Source organism: Pseudopipra pipra, chromosome W (genome assembly GCF_036250125.1).
Source record: "Pseudopipra pipra isolate bDixPip1 chromosome W, bDixPip1.hap1, whole genome shotgun sequence".
NCBI classification, from domain to species: Eukaryota; Metazoa; Chordata; class Aves; order Passeriformes; family Pipridae; genus Pseudopipra; species Pseudopipra pipra.
Window position 1 is genome coordinate 36685762 of NC_087580.1, and position 21169 is coordinate 36706930.

The 21169-nt window shown below is 51.1% G+C and overlaps 2 protein-coding genes across 2 annotated transcripts in view; both read right to left on the reverse strand.

The window, feature by feature from the left end:
* Positions 1-3424: 3424 nt before the first annotated feature.
* On the reverse strand, positions 3425-4397 carry LOC135405018 (olfactory receptor 14J1-like). Its single transcript, XM_064639738.1, has one exon. The coding sequence runs from the start codon at positions 4391-4393 to the stop codon at positions 3425-3427; it is 969 nt and encodes a 322-aa protein (XP_064495808.1). The 5' UTR covers positions 4394-4397.
* A 13829-nt stretch (positions 4398-18226) lies between these two features.
* Positions 18227-21169, reverse strand: part of LOC135405269 (zinc finger protein 160-like) — a 292050-nt gene continuing 289107 nt past the window's right edge. Inside the window, exon 3 of the mRNA XM_064639931.1 lies at positions 18227-19647. Within this exon, the coding sequence (XP_064496001.1) occupies positions 19164-19647 (484 nt within the window). The 3' untranslated portion in view covers positions 18227-19163. The remainder of the gene's footprint in view (positions 19648-21169) is intronic.

Below are 21169 nucleotides of genomic sequence, written 5' to 3' on the forward strand. Positions count from 1 at the left end.
TTTAATTCAAGGAGAAATATTTTGTAGTTCAGAGAAGAGGTGATAGAGGTGTTCTCCAAGTGATATTGATGCTGAGTGTCTCCTCAGGAGATCCACACTGACCCTGTCTGATCTACCTTGCTCCTCACCCCCCAATCTCACCAGTTCTGACATGGCCCATCTTGGACTGACAGCTGATGCAACTCCAAACACACTGTGGGACCCATTAAAACACTGAAAAACAAATTATTTTCATTCCTTTAATTGTCTTCAAGTCTTCAAGACTTCTAGAGCTAATTGGAGTTGTTTTGTAGTTTATCTAAGGAGGAAGATTTTAAAGTGGAAGTTAAGAAAAAAAAATATTTTTTGATGAAAGAGAATGATTTACACAGAGCCTTGGGATGTAAAGGACACAAAAGATTTGGATCCAAAGACAAGGAGGTAAAAGAGATTAGTAGCACTGAATCATTGACCAATTGAACAGTTATCAAGTGGTCCAATAGCATTTGCCACAATTTTAACAGTGACTGAATTATAGATTCCCAAGAACATTCACACCACAGTCAATTCACACGCACACTCAGGCAGAGATGTGTGGACACATCAAGAGCTGGGTGTGGAAAGGTCCCTCTCCTAAATTCTCCTTGTTGTCAGGGAAACACTCCCCCAAATCCCTTTGTGTTTCCCACCAGACAAGGGTCACAGCTGGAGGAGTGTTTGTTGAGGGGGATCAGAATTGTCCTGGGCATCAGCGAGGGTCTTTGGAGTGTTGCAAACTGGAGGGTTCCCGAGCTGGGAGAGGCTGCCAGAGGTGTCCCACTGAGAGGGAGGTACTGGGGAGCTGCCAGGGCCTCCCTCAGCCCCGCTGGTTGTGGGCTCCCAAGGGGACTGGCTTTAGTTATCTGCTGAATTTCCATCCTGGTGTCAGGAATGACTGGAGTTTCCACAGTATTTGGAAATTCCATCTGAACAGTTCCATTTTGGTTATGATTCAGGCAGGAAATATTCCACGGTTTTCAGGGGATGACTCATTATCCTGTGTTCCCCAGCTCTTACACCCATCCCAGTCAGCTGGACAGTTTATTGACAATGTGTCCCGAGGGGCGGCACCTCCGATGCCATAGAAACCCCTCCCCTGGATTAGGAAACCTTTGGAATTCAGGAGGTGTTCCAGTGGAGCATGAAAATGAACAGCAACTTTCCTAAAGCCCAGACCGCAGCAGAACAAAGCCAGGCCCCCTCAGTGTCAGAGCAAAGGTCCCCCATCCCTGTGTCCCTGTGGCCGCTGAGGCGGCAGCGCAGGCCCGAGGCGGTGCCGGGTCCCGGTGCAGCCGGGGCAGAGCGGCGGCTGCGCGAGCGGCAACCCCGGCGGTGAGTGCGGCAGCCCCGTGGGAGCGGCGGCTCCGGGCACAGACGCCGGCGGCAGCCGCTGTGGCTCCTGGAACCGAGTGGCCATTGGGACACTGCAGGGCCTCCTGGAATCCAGGGGCCGGTGGGACACTGGGGAGCCCCTTGGAGCCAAGGGAACCCTGGGATGTTCTGGAACATTGTGGAACCAATGGGCCATTGTGACAGTGAGGGGCCTCATAGAACCAATGAAATCCTGGAGAGATAGTGGAAACTCGTGAAATCATCAGAACCATTGTGACACTCCAGAACGTCATGGAACCAAGGCTCCATTGTGACACTGCAGGGCCTCATGGAGCCAAATGAACCCTGAGAGTTTTTGCAACCTCATGGAATCAAGGGGCCGTTTCTGGCAGGATGCTCTGCTCTGATAATACCTAAAAACTGGTCAGAATGCAAACAATGCAAGCTCTCTGTAGTGAGTTACTGCTGGTGTCAAGGTGCTGATTTTAATGTTTAATTATGCTAAACCTAAAATGGTTCCTGAAACTTCAAACACACATCCTGCTTTCTGAAGCAGGATTTGTCAGATAAGCTGCTCCCTGGCCTGCCAATATGTCTGGCAGTCAAACCCTTGATAACTATAAAAGCCCCGTCCAACTGTCATGGGGCAGATTCTTCCACAGACTTCCTTGAAGTGTGTGGAGCTGCCATGAAGCAGGGACAGCTCTTCATGGTCACTCCCCAGGGGCTGAGTGAGAGAACTACCCCCTGTCGTTGTGAGGTGAGTTACCTCAATGTCTGCTTCAGGATTGTTTCTTTTTGCTGGCTTTGATCCAATTGCTTTGATAGAATTACTTTGACAGACTGCACTGTCCTCTCTTACACTATACTACTAGAAGGTTCTTGGCTTTTAAAGAGTGTAGTAAATAATTCTGTTTAAGGTCTTTCATCTGTTCACTTGTCTTAGCAATTGGCTGTTCATTTGTCATAATAAATAATTCATTTTATAGAAATATTTCTGATTTACCATCACAAAAACCTGCAGGACAAAGTGATTGCATCACGCCTCTATAATTCCTTCAGTTTAAATCAAAATCTGAGCCTGAGATTGGATCCAGCCACAGCCAGGGTCCTCTCTAAGACGGAATTTAGAAAGCAAGGGGGTTCTTTGTGCACCTCGTTGCTCAACGAGACGGCTTCTGCCATCAACTTTGTCTAAGCCTTCCACCCCCCCAGCCCCAAGCCATGACACGTGGGCATGTCTTGTGCATGCAGTGCAAACATGGACTCCTGCGCTGGTCATTTGATGTCCCTCCTTGGAGGGAAGAACAAGCCCAATGCCTGGGGTGAGAGGCCAGTGCTGGGAGCGGCGCTGGCTGTGCCAGGGCACTGCTGGGTGCCCCCACCCTGAGCACTCCCACCCTTGTGCTGGTCACTGCTGTTTTCCTCTGCAGGGCGTTGTGTTGGGCACATCCTGGAGAGCAAAGTGGAAAGCAGATGGAAGCTTTGAGGCCCTGGCCTGAGGAGATGCCCCTGCAGGATGGCAGTGCTGCTGCAGAGGTCAGCTCTGTGCCAGCAGTGCCCGTGGCTGTCCCTGCCTGCAGTCCCTGGACAGTCCTGCAGCAGGACTGGGACCCACTGCCAGAGCACTGAGGCCTCCAACAACACAGGGCTCTGCAGGACAGTGTGGAAGGGAAGGGAGAGGAGGCCACGCAGGAGAAGGGCTGCTGCTCCCTGGCAGTGCTGCTCTGCTGGGACTCTTTTCTGGCCCAGCTCTGCACAGAGGCACTGGATCTGCAGCTGCAGAGAAGTCAGAGAGGAAAGAGGTCAGGCAAACAAGTCAACGCAGAGTTCTTTATTTGGTATTTAAGCAGACAGTGAGTACAAGTCCCAATTTGTACAGCTTCTAGGCCAGGCTAGAAAGGCTTACACTGAATTGAAAATGGTGTTTATATATATATATATATATCTTTATATATACATTTATAAGGATTTTTTGGTGTGAACAAATTATCACAAAAGTAACACCCCTACCAGGAGCAAAAAATAGGGAAGATATGGTGGGTGTTAATGAAGCACAGAACACAACTGGCCTTTAATGAGGTCCATAACATGCAGAAGGAGAGTTTATTGCTTCTGAAAAACACCCAGTTATGAGTTTCTTCAGGGCATCCTTGAGCTCCTGGTTCCTCAGGCTGTAGATGAGAGGGTTCAGTGCTGGAGGCACCACCGAGTACAGAACTGACACAATCAGATCTAGAGATGGGGAGGAAATAGAAAGGGGCTTCAGGTGTTCAACTGTGCCAGTGCTGAGGGACAGGGAGACCACAGCCAGGTGAGGGAGACACGTGGAAAAGGCTTTGTGCCGTCCCTGTTGAGAGGGGATCCTCAGCACAGCCCTGAAGATCTGCACATAGGAGAACACAATGAAAATGAAACAACCAAACCCTAAACAGGCACTAAACACAATAAGCCCAATTTCCCTGCGGTAGCCTGAGTGTGAGCAGGAGAGCTTGAGGATGTGTGGGATTTCACAGAAGAACTGGCCCAGGGCATTGCCCTGGCACAGGGGCAGGGAAAATGTACTGGCTGTGTGCAGCAGAGAATTGAGAAAGCCAGTGGCCCAGGCAGCTGCTGCCATGTGGGCACAAGCTCTGCTGCCCAGGAGGGTCCCGTAGTGCAGGGGTTTGCAGATGGCAACGTAGCGGTCGTAGCACATGATGGTGAGGAGGGAATACTCTGCTGTGATGTAGAAGACAAAGAAAAAGAGCTGTGCAGCACATCCCTTGTAGGAAATGGTTGTGGTGTCCCAGAAGGAATTGTGCATGGCTTTGGGGACAGTGGTGCAGATGCAGCCCAGGTCTGTGAGGGAGAGGTTGAGCAGGAAGAAGCCCATGGGGGTGTGCAGGTGGTGGTCACAGGCTACGGCGCTGAGGATGAGGCCGTTGGCCAGGAGGGCAGCCAGGGAGATGGCCAGGAAGAGCCAGAAGTGCAGGAGCTGCAGCTCCCTCCTGTCTGCAAATGCCAGGAGGAGGAACTGGGTGAAGGAGCTGCTGTTGCACATTTGTTGCCTCTGGATGTGGGGCACTGTTCAAGGAGGAAATAACAGTGACAAGTTAGAGCAGAACATTCTGAGAAAATTCAAAGCCTCTTTCCAACACCCCTCTTGCTGCTCCATTGGTTTTCCTTTTCTAGGAGTCTCTCCTTCAGCTCCAGGGCTGGAGCCCTGCTCGGGGTTCACTACATCTTCCATGAGGAGCAGACCCTCTGCCAACTGGCTGTGAGGGGTCAGCCCTGCTCTGCACCGGTGGGGTCATGGGCATGGTGGGCACAGAGGCCCCTCCTGGTGTTCAGCTGTGTCAGATGGAACTGCTCTCAGTGCAAAAGGGCTTGTCAGCATCTACACTCCCAGAAGAACCAAGAGAGCAGAAGGCAGTTTCAGAAGTTTGAGTTTGTTTTTTTTAAACTCCCCTCATCTCTGCTGAGGAGTGTTCCTGAATGTCAGAACCCCTCAGCACTTCTGATGCACTCAGGGAGAACAGAGCAGGTCCTGCCAGGCAGGAGGATTGTCTGGGGCTTAGTGCAGAGTGAGGGGAGCTGGTCTGTCCCTCTCTGTTGTTCGCAACTGTCCAGGCTTTGCTCTTTCCTGAGATGGAGATTGATCACACTCTCTTTTTGGTCTGAAAAGCCACCAGACCCTGTTGAGAGCAGAGGGATCCATCCCAGACCCCTTAATGTCTCAGCCTGTCTCAAGGGGTCAGCATCCCACTTGGAGCCAAGGACACTCGTGGCTCATCTCCCCAACCCAACAGTATCTCCTGGCATGGGCACAGCATCACTGCCCCTCTCCACTGGGGCTTTCAGAGAACACAGCTGTGCTGGGAGGATGGTTTACATTCTCGAGGGCAGCTCCCAGCTTGGAAGGACACCTCAGAAAAGAGCCAAGTGTCTTAAAGATGAGGTCTCATTGAGGGGAAAAGAGCTCCTTACCCAGGCCCACAGACTTCACTGTCCACAGCCCCCCAGGGCAGAGGACAATTTGGAATGTGCATTTCCAGGGACACACCTGCCATAGGGGAATCCCAGGATCAGTGTTGGACTGTGTAGCTTGAACTCCCCTCCCAGTGAGTCTGACTGAGAGAAGGAGAGAACAACCTCAGGACCAGGGGCAAGCTGAGAACCAAGGAAATGCACAGGGAGGGTCCAGCTGGGAGAGGCCAGGGCAGAGCCCACTGGGCACTCAGGGCAGCATCACCCTGAGCCAGCTGTGCCACCTCCCAGACACCAACAGTGCCAGCAAGTTGTTCCCAGCCCTGGGCAGCTCCTCAGAGTTCCCTCTGGAACTCAAACCACCAGGCATGTGGCTTGAGAGCTTGAGAGAAATCCCTCCTTGGACCTTCCCCTTGAAGTATCCCCTGGAAAATATCCTGGGGTGCTCTGGTTCTGTGAGCAGCCCTGACACATGAAACTCTCACATGATAGCAGAAGAAACCTGCCCTGCCCTGCCAGGCTTTGCTCTTTCCACCCTCAGCCTCTGCCCAGCCCTGAGGGAGCTCCCCAGCCCAGCTGAGAGCTGCCCCTGGCAGTGGCAGAGCTCCTGCCCCGGCACAGCCCTGGGCTGCAGGACCCTGCTCTGCAGGACAGCTTGGGGCAGCCTGGGTGGCACAGCCCGGCTTCACAACCCTGCAGCCATCCCTGGGAGAAGGGAACCCTGCTGGGATGTGCCTGGGATGGTGCAGCAGGGAGTGGGATGTGCCAGCATTAGGAGATCTTTGCACCAACTGCAGACACATTGCCCTTCATGCTGACTCACCGTGTGGGAGCCTGGAAAGATTCCTTCTGCAGTGGATCTTCCTCTCGACTTCCCTCCCAGCCCAGGCTGTGTGTAACCTCTCTCTGCCTTGCTTTTGTGCCTTGGGTGCTGCAGGCAGTGCCCTCAGACCTGCCGGGCTGTGCAGAGGAGCTGCTCACCAGCAGAGCTGTCTCTTTGAAGCTCTTCTTGCTTGCCAGGAGCTCCCTGTGTGCCAGGAGCCCAGCCCAGCTCAGCAGCACAGCAACAGCCCCAGGCATTTCATGACCCTCCAGGGGGTTTGTCCTTGTTTACATGAGACTCAGTCCCTGAGAGGAAGTTCAAACAACTTCTCAAGAAGTCAAAGTGAGATTGAAACATTAAAGTTTGTTGTAGTGCTAATGAGTCTCACTGAGGGACACAACTGAGAACGTGTCCCCAGGTTTCAGTTAGAGCAGAAATCTGCAGACAGTGATGACAAGGATGGACAAGCAAGGGAAAGGTGGCTCTGATGCTGAAGAAACCTTGACTTGTTTCCTTAATCCAAAAGACCAAGCCCTGATTCCCAGCCCCTGGGAAGGCAGATCCTGTCCCTACCTCATTCCTCAGGGCTCTTCCTGGGGCACTGGGATGTGGGATGTGCAATGCCAAGGGCAGGACCATGGGGTGGCACCTGCCAGGCTGCTGAGCAGGGACAAGGAGGCCATGAGGCCCCAGGGCTGCAAGGGCCACTCCCCTCCTCCTGGCATCAGGGGCACAGACAGCAGCCCTGGCCAAAGGCCTGCAGAAGGTGGCTGTGTCAGGGCCTTTCAGCTTCTCCCCATCCCTGTCTCCTCTCCAGCCCAGGCTGTCCTACGGTGTCCATGCCCTGCCCCTTTCCCTGCAGGCTGTCGTCATCCCCCCGGCTGCCCCACCTGGCTGGCACCTTCCTGCACTGACATCTCTGTGTCCTCCCTGGCTCTTCCTGCACACACAAAGCCTTGGGCTCATCCAGACTCCTTCTTTGTGACATATTGCACCACAACACTGACCTCAGAGGGAAATTTCTTACTTCTTGTCAGAAAGGCCACCCCAGCTGCCCTTGGTGGCACTAGTTCTTTCTTAGGCTGTTTTCTGACAGGAAGAAAAGCTCCACCAGCTCTGACACCCCCCTTCCAGACCTCTCAGGCTGCTCCTCTACTGTCCTCAATCTTCACACCACTGACCCCTGAGTCCTCAGCCTCTTCATATGGGTCATGTGCTTGAGGCCCCAAATTCCTTCCTGGGAGATCTCTGGGACCTCTCCAAGGTTTTGGAAGATGACAATAGAGTGCTTTTATCCCAGGAAACACAGAGGGACACTTTTTTCCAAGGGTTGTCTTGGCAGAATGAGGCACAATATCTTTAAACTTTCTGGCACAAGGGAGCTCTGAGCTCTGGGTACGGAGGGAGCTCCAAGTGCCAACCACTGGAGTGGGAGCTACAAATCCTCAGGGCTTGTGTTCTTTGGAGGGCCAGACACTGCTGAGAGTGGTGTGTGTGTGCCCATGGAAGGACTTGAAGGGCACAATGAACTGTCTCAAAACACTGTCAAAGCAGGAAAATCCCATAAGGCACCATAACACATAAGCACTGGTGGCAAACAGGACGGCATTTAATTCCAAGGCCTAAACGGAGGTGAAGCTTTGGAAGTAGCCCCCAGGACAGAATTGCACTGTGCAGAGTGTGGGAAAGAGCAGACAGCCCCAACAGGAAGCCAGGGCTGGTAAGGCAGGTCTGGGGAACCCATCCAGACAAACATTCCCACCTGCAGACTGGAAGCACACTGGGCAAAACTCCCACCGTGGCAAGCTGTGGGAAAGGAAGCAAGTCCTTGTCCACGTGCCAGCCCAAGCTGTGGGAACAGCATCTACCCCCCTGAATAGCCAGGGCTTGGGCTGTATAAAAGTGATAGCCCAGAAGCACAACTTGGGGACCCTCCACCGAGCAGAGCAGGGTGAAGAAGGACCGGTGGGAGCCTCAGGGATCTCCATGGTGTGATACATTTACTTCATCTCTGTCTCTCTCTCACTGGCTTCCCACCACCTCCTTCTTCTCTCTCTCTTTCTATTTCTTTCTCTCTCTCTCCTTCCTATTTACTGTTAAATCAAAGCTGGACTGCTGACTTTGGCACATGGTCTCCTTTGCAGCTGAATTTGGGCAGAGGCGTCTCTTAATAATGGGAACCTGACAGTATCCATGAGGTTTTACAGGGTGGGAATGGCCACTGGATTCCATGAGGTTCCACAGAGTCACAGGGTCCATTTGGCTTCGTAAGGCTCTGCAGTGTGATAATGGACCCTTGATTCCATGAGTTTGCAAAATGTCTCAGGACTCCTTTGGTTCTAGGAGGCCCCACATGTCACAGTGGCCCCTTGGTTCCATGAGATTCCACAGTGTCCCAGGAATCCTTTGGTTCCGTGTGGCCCTGCAGTGTCACAACGGTCCCTTGATTCCATGAAGTTCTGAAAAGTCTTAGGGTTGTTTTTGTTCCATGAGGCCCTGCAGCTTCACAGTGGCCTAGTAATTCCATGTGGTTCCACATTGTTCCAGGGTTCCTTTGGTTCCATGAGTCCCTAAGGTCCCTCAGTGTCACAATGGCCCCTTGATTCTATGAGGTCCTGAAATGTCTCAGGGCTCCCTTGGTTCCATGAGGCCCTTCATGGCACAATGAATCCTTGGTTCCATGAGGTTCCACAGTGCCCCAGGATTCCTTTGATTTCATGAGGCCCTGGAGCACCACAATGGCCCCTTGATTCCATGAGTTTCCACAGTCTCCCAGGGTTCCTTTGGTTCCATGAGGCCTTGCAGTGTCACAATGGCCTCTTAATTCCATGAGTTTTTACATTGTCACAGTGCTCCCTTGATTCCATGAGATTCCACAGTGTCCCAGGGTTCCTTTGGCTCCAGAAGGCCCTACAGGGTCACAATGGCCCCTTTACTCCAGGAGGTTCCACAGTGTCCTTGCTGGAACACACAGGGCTGTAATGTTGTCAGCCCTGCAGAGCTGCCTCCAGCTCTGGGCTCCAGCACAGGAAGGACATAGACCTGGTGGAGTGAGTGCAGAGGGGAGCAGCAAGAGGATCAGACGGATGGAGCAGCTCTGCTGTGAGGAAAGGCTGAGAGAATTGGGGTTGTTGAGGCTGGAGAAAAGAAGACTTTGGGGTGACCTAATTGTGGCCTTGCAGTGCCTGAAGGGAGCCAACAAGAAAGATGGAGAGAGACTTTGGACAAGGGCCTGGAGTGACAGGACAAGGGGAATGGCTTCACACAGAGAAAGGGAAGGGTTAGATGGGATATTAGGAAGAATTTCTGGACTGTGATGGTAGTGAGATCCTGGCACAGGTTGCTCAGAGAAGTTCTGGCTGCCCCATCCCTGGAAGTGTTCACGGCCAGGTTGGATGGGGCTCTGAGCTCTGAGTCCAGTGGAAGGTGTTCCTGCCCATGGCAGGGGGTTGGACTGAGATGCTCTTTAAGGTCCCTTCCACCCAAACCATTCCATGATTCTGTGACTGGTGGGGGATGTGGTGGTTGGAGCCGACGGGTACAGAGACCCCAAAATGATGGAGTTTTCCATTCTGTGTGGAGGAAGGAGGGGGCAGCAGATCTGACACCCTGGACTGCTAGTGGTCAGACTTTATTCTGTTTGGGAGACTGACTGATCTGGGTGTGAGTGTGGATGTGCTGGAGGGCAGGAAGGCTCTGCAGAGGGATCTGGACAGGCTGGATCAAGAAGGCCAAGTGTCAGGGCCTGCACTTGGCTCCCAACAACCCCCTGGAACGCTCCAGGCTGGGGGCAGAGGGGCTGGAGAGCTGCTCAGCAGGAAGGGACTTGGGGGTGCTGCTTGACAGGGGCTGGATATGAGGCAGAGTGTGGCCAGGGGGGCAAGAAGGCCAAGGGCATCGTGGCCTTTGTGGAGAAGAGTGTGGCCAGCAGGAGCAGAGAACTGATTGCCCCTCTGTGCTGGGCACTGGGGAGGCCCCACCTGGAGTGCTGTGTCCAGTTCTGGCCCCTCAGTGCCAAAAGGCCCTTGAGGGGCTGGAGCGTGTCCAGAGAAGGGACCGGAGCTGGGGAAGGCTCTGGAAAACATGTCTGCTGAGGGACGGCTGAGGGAACTGGGCTTGTTGAGTCTGGAGAAGGGGAGGCTCAGGGGGGACCTCATTGCTCTCTGCAATGACCTGAAAGGAGGTTTTAGTGGGTGTGGGGGTTTGTCTCTTCTGCAAAGCCTTTAGTGACAGGAAGAGAGGAAATGGCCTGAAATTGCATCAGGGAAGGTTCATATTCGATATTCAAAAGCCCTTTTTCCACTGACAGAGTGTTCAGGCATTGGAACAAGTAGCCCAGGGAGGTGGTGGAGTCTCTGGAAGCATTCAGGTGGCATCTGGATGTAGAGCTTTGGGATGGGGTTTAGGGGTGATTCTGGTGGTGCTGGGTTGACAGTTGGACTAGAAGATCTGGAAGGTCTCTTCCATCATTGATGATTCTGTGATTCTCTGACCTGTCATCCCTGTTTGCAGGTTTGTGCTCTAACAAGACCCTGGGGATATTTTCTCTGTGGGGTCCAGAGGTTTCCCTCTGGCCCCCTGTGCTTGGAAAGCCTTCCAAATCCATTCTGGTGAGGGGAGGTGGTGATGCAGCAACAGCAGGTGCCTCATGGGATGCCTGGACACCCCTGGGGAGGCAGAGCTGGGGCCACTCATTCTGTGCCCTGTCCTGGCTGGGTGCTGGGGGGACTGCCCTGAGGAGAGACAAAGGAGGCTTCTCCTGGGGAAAGCCTCAGCCAGAGCTCAACTTCCCAAACAAGGCTGGGGCTGGGGGTGTGCCCAGGGGGAAGTTGTCCTGCAGGCAGCAGGGCAGGACAAGCAGGACACAGTCTGCTCAGGACACAGTGCATCTGAAAGTGTAAAGGTTTTGAGTCTAGGCCTTCCTTCCTGGCAACCAGGAAGGAAGGAAGGAAGTATTCCATCCTATTCCTTTATGTAATTAGGTGCCTTTATGTAATAGGCGGGCAGGGAAGGCTCTTCCTCTTCCTCTCTCCCGGTGAGGTTTGGAGACAACAGACTCCCATGGCTGGTCTCGCTTCTGTGGGGGAGCTGAGGCCTGGTCGGGCCTACGGGGCCGGTTGTTTCTGCCGAGCCGGGGTCCATTAGCGTGGCGGTGGCGTTGGGCATGATTGGGCTTTCTCAAGGAAAGTATTATGGTTTTCTTTGGCTATTCCTTTATTGAGTGTGTATACCTGTTTTTGTTTGTTTGTTTTGTCCCATTTTCCCCTTCCCCTTTTCTGTTTTCAGGTGTTGGGGGTTTCTTTCTTATGTGTCTATAGTTTTTGTATATAAATGTAATATAAGTGTAAATATGTTTATATATTGCTTTAGCTTTCTCTTATTTCTGTTCTCTTGGGTTTTTTTCCTTTTCCCTTGGTTTTGGGGGGGGAGCTCTTGCGGTGGGGTTTGGAGACTTGGCAGGGAGCCAGCTCTAAACCACCACAGGAGGACACCATGTGTATTGGCCAATTGTTGCTGCTTTATTAAATCACAGCCACCTACAACTGGCTCAGTGGCAACAGAAGAGCAGTGCTCCTAGTTTAAATTGTGGATTTTGCTGAAGATTTGAAGGCATCAGGATTCCAGTTTTCCTGCCTGTATAAAAGACAGAGTTTCTTTTTTGGGATAACATCTAAGACTGGAAAGATCCCCAGGCAACCACCAGGGATGATGTCACAGCGATGATGCGATATCAAAAGAGAGATGTGATGTCACAGGGGGGCTGTGATGTCATGGGGAGGATGTGATGTCACAGGAAGGATGTGATGTCACAGGGAGGATGTGATGTCATAGGAGACATGTGATGTCAAAGAGGATGTGATGTCATGGGAGAATGTGATGTCACAAGGGAGCTGTGATGTAACGGGAGATGTGATATCACAGGAGAGGATGTGATGTCACAGGAATGATGTGATGTCACAGGAATGATGTGATGTCACAGGAGAGCTGTGATGTCATAGTAGACATGCAATGTCACAGAGGAGGATGTGATGTCACAGGGAGCTGTGATGTCAAAGAGAAGGATGTGATGTCACAGGTGAGCTTTGATGTCATAGAAGAGCTGTGATGTCACAGAGGAATATGTGATGCCATAGGAGAGATGGGATGTCACAGAGGGGGATGTGATGTCACAGAGGAGAATGTGATGTCACAGGGAGCTGTGATGTCAGAGAGGAAGATGTGATGTCATAGGTAACATGTGTTGTCACAGAGGACGATGTGATGTCACAGGGGAGGATGTGATGTCACAGGGAGCTGTGATGTCACTGGGGAGCTGTGATGTCATAAGTAACATGTCAAGTCACAGAGGAGGATGTGATGTCACAAAGAAGGATGTGATGTCACAGAGGAGGATGTGCTGTCACAGAGGAGGATGTGATGTCACAGAGGAGGATATGATGTCATAGGAGACATGCGATGTCACAGAAGAGGATGTGAGGTCACAGATGAGAATGTGATGTCATACTAGAGCTGTGATGTCACAGAGGAGGATGTGATGTCACAGGTAGCATGTGATGTCACAGGAAAGATATGATGTCACAGGGACCTGTGATGTCACTGGGGAGTTGTGATGTAATAGGCAACATGGCACATCACAGAGGAGGATGTGATAACACAGAGGAGGGTGTGATGTCACAGGACAGCTGTGATGTCACAGAAAAGGATGGGATGTCTCAGGTGAGCTATGACATCACAGAAAAGGATGTGATGTCATAGGAGACATGTGATGTCACAGAGGAGGATGTGATATCACAGGGGAGCTGTGATGTCACAGAAGAGGATGTAATGTCATAGGAGACATGTGATGTCACAGAGGAGGATGTGATGTCACAGAAAAGGATGTGATGTCACAGGGAGCTGTGATGTCACAGAGTAGGATGTGATGTCATAGGAGACATGTGATGTCTCAGAGGAGGATGTGACATCACAGAGGAGGATGTTATGTCACAGATGAGGATGTGATGTCATAGGAGAGCTGTGATGTCACAGAGGAGGATGTGATGTCATAGGAGAGCTGTGATGTCACAGAGGAGGAATTGATGCCACAGAGGGGGATGTGATGTCATAAGAGACATGCGATGTTACAGAGGAGGATGTGATGTCACAGAGTAGGATGTGATGTCATAGGAGACATGTGATGTCACAGAGGAGGATGTTATGTCACAGATGAGGATGTGATGTCACACGAGAGTTGTGATGTCACAGATGAGGATGTGATGTCACAGGGAGCTGTGATGTCACAGAGGAGGATGTGATGTCATAGGAGGATGTGATGTCACAGAGGAGGATGTGATGTCACAGGGAGCTGGGATGTCATAGAGGAGGATGTGATGTCACAGAGGGGGATGTGATGTCATAGAGAGTTGTGATGTCGCAGAGGAGGATATGATGTCATAGGAGACATGCAATGTCACAGAGGAGAGCTGTGATGTCACAGGGGAGCTGTGATGTCACAGATGAGGATATGATGTCATAGGAGACATGTGATGTCACAGAGGATGTGATGTCATAGGAGACAAGCGATGTCACAGAGGAGGATATGAAGTCACAGAGGAGGATGTGATGTCATAGGAGACAAGCGATGTCACAGTGGAGGATGTGATGTCACAGTGGAGGATGTGATGTCACAGAGGAGGATGTGATATCATAGGAGACATGCGATGTCACAGAGAAGGATGTGATGTCACAAGGGAGGATGTGATGTCATAGGAGACGTGATGTCACATAAGAGGATGTGATGTCACAGATAAGGATGTGATGTCACAGGGAGATGTGATGTCAAAGAGGAGGATGTGATGTCACAGGAAGCATGTGATATCACAGGAAGGATGTGATGTCACAGGAGAGCTGTGATATCATAGAGGACGATGTGATGTCATAGAGGAGGATGTGATGTCACTGAGGAGGATGTGATGTCATAGGAGACATGTGATGTCACAGAGAAGGATGTGATGTCACAGAGGAGGATGTTATGTCACAGATGAGGATGTGATGTCATACAAGAGTTGTGATGTCACAGAGGGGGATGTGATGTCACAGGTAGCATGTCATGTCACAGGAAGGATATGATGTCACAGGGAGCTGTGATGTCACTGGGGAGCTGTGATGTCATAGGTAACATGCCACGTCACAGAGGATGTGATGTCACAGAGGAGGATGTGATGTCACAGGGGATCTGTGATGTCATAGAGGAGGATGTGATGTCATAGCAGACATGTGATGTCACAGAGTAGGATGTGATGTCATAGGAGATATGTGATGTCACAGGAAGGATGTGATGTCACAGAGGGGATGTGATGTCATGGGGAGCTGTGATGTCACAGAGGAGGATGTGATGTCACAGAGGAGGATGTGATGTCATCTGATAGATGTGACACAGGGAGGAGCCGAGGTTGGGGAGGGCAAAACCGGCCCAAGAATGGATCGGGAATGGGGACCCCTCCTGCATTCCCCTGTGTCAACCTGCTCTGTGGGGCTTTGGGAGGGCACCTCCCCCTCAATGGTCATCCAACTCACCCTAAAGGTGCCAGGACCACCCCACAGATCCCCAAGGACCCCCTAAATCCATCCAGAGCCCACCCAGGACCCCCTCAATCCCCTTTTCTGGGGGACCTTTAGGGGCACTGGTGGCTGAGCTGGGCAGCAAAGTTCATACCTGTCTGCAGCCTGACTCACTGAAATGCTGATTTTTAAGCACAGAAAGGAGAAGCTTGAGGCAGTTTGTTGAAGGCAGAAAGGCTGATTTCTCATGTATTTTAATTACTTCTGAAATGCTTCAAAGCCTGGTTTTCAGGGGTTTATTCAATTTGGCAAGTTCTTGGGGTTTTCTTGGGCCTTTCTTTGTGTGTGGGGTGGGTGGGTTGGTTGTTTTTACAGTTACTTGTCTCATATACTTGGTGCTTTTCCCAGGAGAACATTGATTTGTGTAGAGACAAAATCCCTGGAAAATATCTTAATCTGGGGATAAAAATACTCCCCTGGGAAGGATGCAGGATGAGTTGGTATTATTTATTTAAGAGTTTCAGGCCCACAACGAGCAGTTTCAGCCAAATTTTCTAAGTGACTGAGGAACCCTTTTCTCCAAATGTGCTCCCCTGAGGCAGTTTCAAATCCCCAGTTGTGATTCAGTTTTCTGGAATGATTCTAAATTAATTAAATGCTTTTTTTGGCCATCATCTAGGCAACTGCTGCCACAGATAACATCGATTGTAAGAAGGCAGAACAGAAGGACATGAAAGGGCCAGCTGTGAGCAAAAGGTATTTTTCATTTTCAGCAGTCTCTGAATTTTTGTTACTAGTTTTCTGTTTCTGTGGAAGAGTTCAGTGTCCTCCCTCCTGGGAGGGATGGGAACAAATGATTAAATGTGGAAAATGTTCCGTTCCAACACTGCAAGCTGTAAATTGTCCAGATGGTCTAAAGATGTCCAGATTATTGAAAACCTTCCATATTTTTGTTTTCAGGGAGAGAGAAATATTTGATGAAGAAATCCAGCAAAGGCAAAAGTGCAAGGCCAACCCTCAGCCTGTGGAGAGCTGAGGGGTGGCACCGGCAGCCCCAGAATTACATAGGGAAAATAAGAAACAGGAATTTTGGGGTGAGATTGAGCTTTTTTCAGTGGGGTTGATCCACTTTGAGGTGACAGATTGATCCCTCTTGACTTTTGGGATGCAGAGCTGGGAGAGACTGGAATGTTAATGGTCCATGGCTCCAACACTCTCCAGTTGCAGAAGCAGTGGGGGCTTTGCTGCCCAAGGGCAATGGAACTGCCTGGGGCAGAGGGGGGAACATCCACCCTTGGAGGGGACAGGCTGGGCTTGGAGCCAGAGAGGGGAAGTGCTATTTTTGTGGTTTTATATCACTATAGACAGGAGCCAAAACTGCCCCAAACCTACTTTACATGGAGACAAAATTGTTCTAAACTAAACCCTACATATATAGATAGATATAAATATAGACATAGATATAGATAAACTAATTCTAATCTGCCCCAAGGGATCAGTTAAGAAGACCCTGAGTCACCCTCACTGTCAGGGGGGTCGGGACAGGGGCTGGACATGGGGGAAGCTTTTGGCAGCTGCTCACAGAACCCACCCCTGGAGCCCCCCAGGAACCAAAACATGGCCATCTAAAACTCAATACACTCCCCAGCATGGATCACCTGGACCGTGGGTCACCAGGTCTGTGCCCAACGTGGGTCCCTGTGGATCATCCAATGGGGGTCCTCCGATGGCTGATGGAGTTGGAGCAGCCAAAGCTCTTCCTGCAGTCGGGGAACTCGAAGGGCTTCTCTTACTGTGGGTCCCTTGGTGTGAGGTTGTGGTGGTTTGAAACTCCCAAAATCTAATTTTTAAGTTCAAGCCCCCCTCCCACAGTTTGCCCCTGTGAGAGGGTTTAATGATGGTATGGACTTGATATCTTTTTCACCCCATGTGGAGAGTTTTCAGACAAAACACAACCATTCGTTATTGGGGGAAGGGGAAAATATTTACAAAGGTTTATTTACACCCACATATATATTTACATTAAATTAAATTTCTCCTCTTCTTCAATAAAAGTCCAAGAAGAAAAGTCTTTTTATCACTTCTCAGGCCACAGTTCCTTCATTTCAGGTTTTTGTGGCACTGCTTAGTGTCCTCCATTTTTCCCAAGGGCAGCAGATTTAAATATAGCAGTTAGGATTTTTGTCCTTACTTTGTGGAAATTTCAACCCTGAGCCTGAGCCTTCGGGGAATTTCCTTGTAGATCTTCACTCCTCTTGGGTTAGAACATTGAAGGCAGCTTTCAGTTCAGTCTTACCAAGGCTCTTCTGCTCTGTCTCAGCTCAGTAGCAGAATAGAAGCAGCAACAGCAGCAGCAGAGGGCACGGCCACCTCCTCCGCATTCCGTCCTGGCTCAGCTCTCAGGACAACTCCGGGTTTTCAGCTCCTTTCTCCCTCTCTCCAGCTGCTGCTGCATTTCGGGACTCCCTAAGGGTTTGAATGTCCACCCCTCCTCTTCAAGGAGTCTCTGGGGTTTGGGAAAGTAATACAGTCTTACCCCAAACCAGCTCTGTTGAGTTTTCCTCTGTTTTGTTGCCAGCTCTCCCTCCTGCAGGAACATCTTTGCGTCTTTCAGCCGGCTTCACGTTATCTTGTTGCTCCTGGCTACCTTTTGGCTTTCAGCCACTGTTGTCTCTGTTCAGGACTGCTCCGCTGCCGCTTTCAGTGTCTTCTGCTGCTGCTGACAGTAAGGAAACTTTTCCAGCTCTTGATTACAGGACCCAGTCCAGCTTTGACACTATACCGGGTCTCCCGTGACCTCAGCTGGGGGCTGGGCCCTTGGCCCCCAGAGGGGCTCACTGGCCCCCTGCTTCCTCGTGGCTCAGATCATGGCTACCCTCCTTCTACACTACCTTCACTACCTTCTCTTCCGTTTCTGTGGGTGTGTAATTTCCGTAGGGCGCACGTGGACTATTGATTAGTCCAGTATTATCAGTGGGGCAAACCATTACTACCTCAGAGAAAAGGTTTTTCAAACAACCACAGCTGCTCGCTAACGCAGCATAGGCTATAGCTGTAACTTGCCTCTCAGTCCTTAGAAATTGCTCTGTTTCAGTCAGCAGCTGCCACAATGTAGAATAGCGAGCTGCTTCGTCATATCTTCTTGTGATTTTTTCCCCTAACTGTTCCTTTATAGCGTCCCAAATGGATACCTCAAAGGCAGCTTTAGCTGTGGGGATTAGTAACCCTTTAAGGGCTTTCTCGTCATAATTAGAATCTCTCTCAGAGAGAATTAAATAAAGGAGTGTTTGCACTGCCTCTTCTTCTTTTGAAAGAGTAGACCCTGTTTTCCTTTCTTCAGTCGACTCACCTGATCAGGGCAAGATTTCTCTTGTACTGCATGCAGCTTTTTTCTCATAGCGCCGGGGGACGCGCCACCTCTAACGGCTGCTTCTCCCAACTCCTTCTATTCGCCTCACGTCCCTCAGAACTCGACGAAGAAGTCCCTGCTACGGGCACCAGATATCGATGAGGAGGTACAGAGACAGAGCAACACGACCAATATGATCAAAGCAATGTCCAATTTATTATTTAAATCAGTTAACTTTTATACAGTTTAGTTTGCTCAGGGTACATGCTCACATCAAGGTGATTGGATAGCTCAGTCTGTGCACGCGTCTCATGCTCTCAGTTTATTGGATCTGAGGCTCTGTCCATGCGACCTGAAATCATCCTTGGCATAAAAAGCTCTTTCTAATTAATATGCTTTTAGGGGTTTTCCTAAATCTGCAGGTGTTTCATTATCTCCAGTTTCTCAAGGCTTTCTTACTATAAACATATTACGTTCTCAAACCTTATAATTAGACATGCAGCTAACAAGTATAAATATCACATATTTTCACACAGTCTATAAGTATAAACAATACAGCTTGTCACTTCCATGGCAAGAAAGGCATACAGAGTGCAGGAAAAAATGTTCAGAGAAATCTCTCTGTTCCAGCGACACACATCTGTCAAAATGAGCAGATACATTTATTGCATGTTAGCTCATTAACTATTAGTAATTATTAATGCTATTGTTATTGCTGAAAAAGCAAAAATTCAAGACTGCAGCTGGCGTTAAGTTATTGCATTCTTTAACGTGCTCTGCCTTAAAATCAAAGCACATCTAGTGATGGTCAGACAGATGTCTCTGCACTCTCAAAATGTTCAGACAATTTTTAGCTCAAATCCTCTCTACCCTAACCCATAACACAAGAACTGCAGAAACTACAACACCTATTTCGAATGTCCCTTTGCTCATATGTGCATATGCAGGTCACAATATATTGTCAAATCACAATTGCTATGGATATTATTAATGTGTCAAACTCTGGGGTTTATTAATTGAGACAGGGAAGCAGATATGTTTCTGAATGTTAGTTCTTTCTCTGTGTCCACACAATCCCACACGCCTCTAGCCCTGCACTCACACAATATATCGGCACTGGTAGGGCTTCCCTTACCGGTGGGTCTGTTGGTGTGAGGTCAAGGTAGAGCTCTGGGCAAAGCTCTTCCCACACTCCCCACACTTGTAGGGCCTTTCCCCGGTGTGGGTGCGCCGGTGCCTGACGAGGGTGCAGTTCCGGTTGAAGCCCTTCCCGCAGTCGGTGCAGCGGAAGGGCCTCTCATCCGTGTGCGTCCGCTCATGCGTGTGGAGATTGGAGCTGGTGCTAAACCTCTTCCCACATTCCAAGCACTTGTAGGGTCGTTCCCCGGTGTGGATGCGCTGGTGGGAACGGAGAGTGGAGCTCTGGTTAAAGCTCTTCCCACATTCCCCACACGTGTAGGGCCGTTCCCCACTGTGGATGTGCTGGTGGGTGCGGAGATTGGAGCTGTCACTGAAGCTCTTCCCACATTCCCCGCACGTGTAGGGCCGTTCTCCAGTGTGGATGCGCTGGTGGCTGAGGAGATCAGAGCTGTCTCTGAAGCTCTTCCCACACTCCCTACACATGTACGGCCATTTCCCTGTGTGGATGTGCTGGTGTCGGAGCAGATGGGAGCTCTTCCTGAAACTCTTCCCACATTCCAAGCACATGAAGGGCTTCTTTCTAGCGGGAGGTTGCCTTGGGACCATGATGTTGGAGCTCATGCTCAAGCTCCAACCACCTTCCTGGCACAGGCTGGGTCTTTCCTCCTCAGAGCACCCTGGGATGGCTTTGGAGCCCCTCCTGCGGGGGGATCTCCGGCCCTTTTCCTCCCCGCTGCCTTCCTGCGCCGGGGAGCCCTTCAAAACGGCCTCTCCCACCAGGGTCTCACAGGGGGATTTGTCCTCCGGGCTCTCTGTCCTCAGCTCGGGGCCTGGGGCAGGAAGCAAGAAGGACAGGCAGGGGATTTGCCTCCGGCCCACAGGGAAGGCCAAGGACATCCCCCCAACTCCGGCCCCGGCAGGACGGCGGCGCCAGCGGGGTTGTCCTGCAGCCGGGGCCATGCTCGGCTGACAGAGCCAGCACAACACCCGCCCAAAGGGACACTGACTTCCTCCTCACCTGCCTGGGGGGCCCAAGGCATCTTCCTCTTCCTCGCAGCCTCCTCCTCCATCCGCCCAAGCTTTGGGAAGGACAAATCCTGATGAGGGAGGAAAGAAGGGCTGAGTGTGTTGGCTTGGGGGTTCCTCCTTCCAAAGTCCATCTCTAGAACTCACCGGGCATCCTGTGACCATAAAAACCTCCAAAACACCAAGATTCAGCCCAGAAAAACCCAAACCATCGCAATTCAGACAAAAACTCCTCAGAAATAAGAAGACCCTCACCTACCCAAACTGCAAAAAGTTGAGATTCAGCTAAAAAAATACTCCAAAATATAAAGATTAGACCAAAAAAACTCTCCCAAAAACAAACTGGGGTGTGGGGGCAGCCTGGGAAACCAGGGCTTTGCTCCCTTGGCTCTGCAGGGGCTTCCCACGGGCTCTCAGCCTCATTTGGGCATCCCCTGCTTCAGCATGGGCACCTCCCGGGCTGCAGGGGGGTCTCTGCTCCATCCTGGACTCATCCACAGCTCACAGGCCCTTCAGCTCAGGTTCACCCAGAGCTCAAGCCGGTTCTGTGGAGTAGTGATCCTCTGGCCTTCTGCCAGTGCAGGCACCTTGCCAGGGCTGTTCCTCGAGGTTCTCTGGCCCCCTGCCAGCCCAGGGCTGTTTCTTCAAACCACCAAACCAAGTGTGCCAAACGCCCTGGTTGGTCAGTGCCAGCTGGGGGAGCGGGCACTCGGTGAGGGGATGAGAAAACTGCACCTGGGGCTGGGCTGAAAGAGGCTTCAGCACCACTTCTGATGGCCCAGGGGCAGCATCTGGCTTCTCCCAAAATGAGAGATGGCACTTGTTCCTCTGCAGGGACCTAAGGGCAGCAGGGTGACTCCTGGTGCACGGATGGAATGGCAGAGGACCTGTTGGATCCCTTGGATGGATCAGCACTCAGGGATACAAACTGCCCTGGGGCTCAGGATGTAGCTGCCAGCACAGATTTCCCT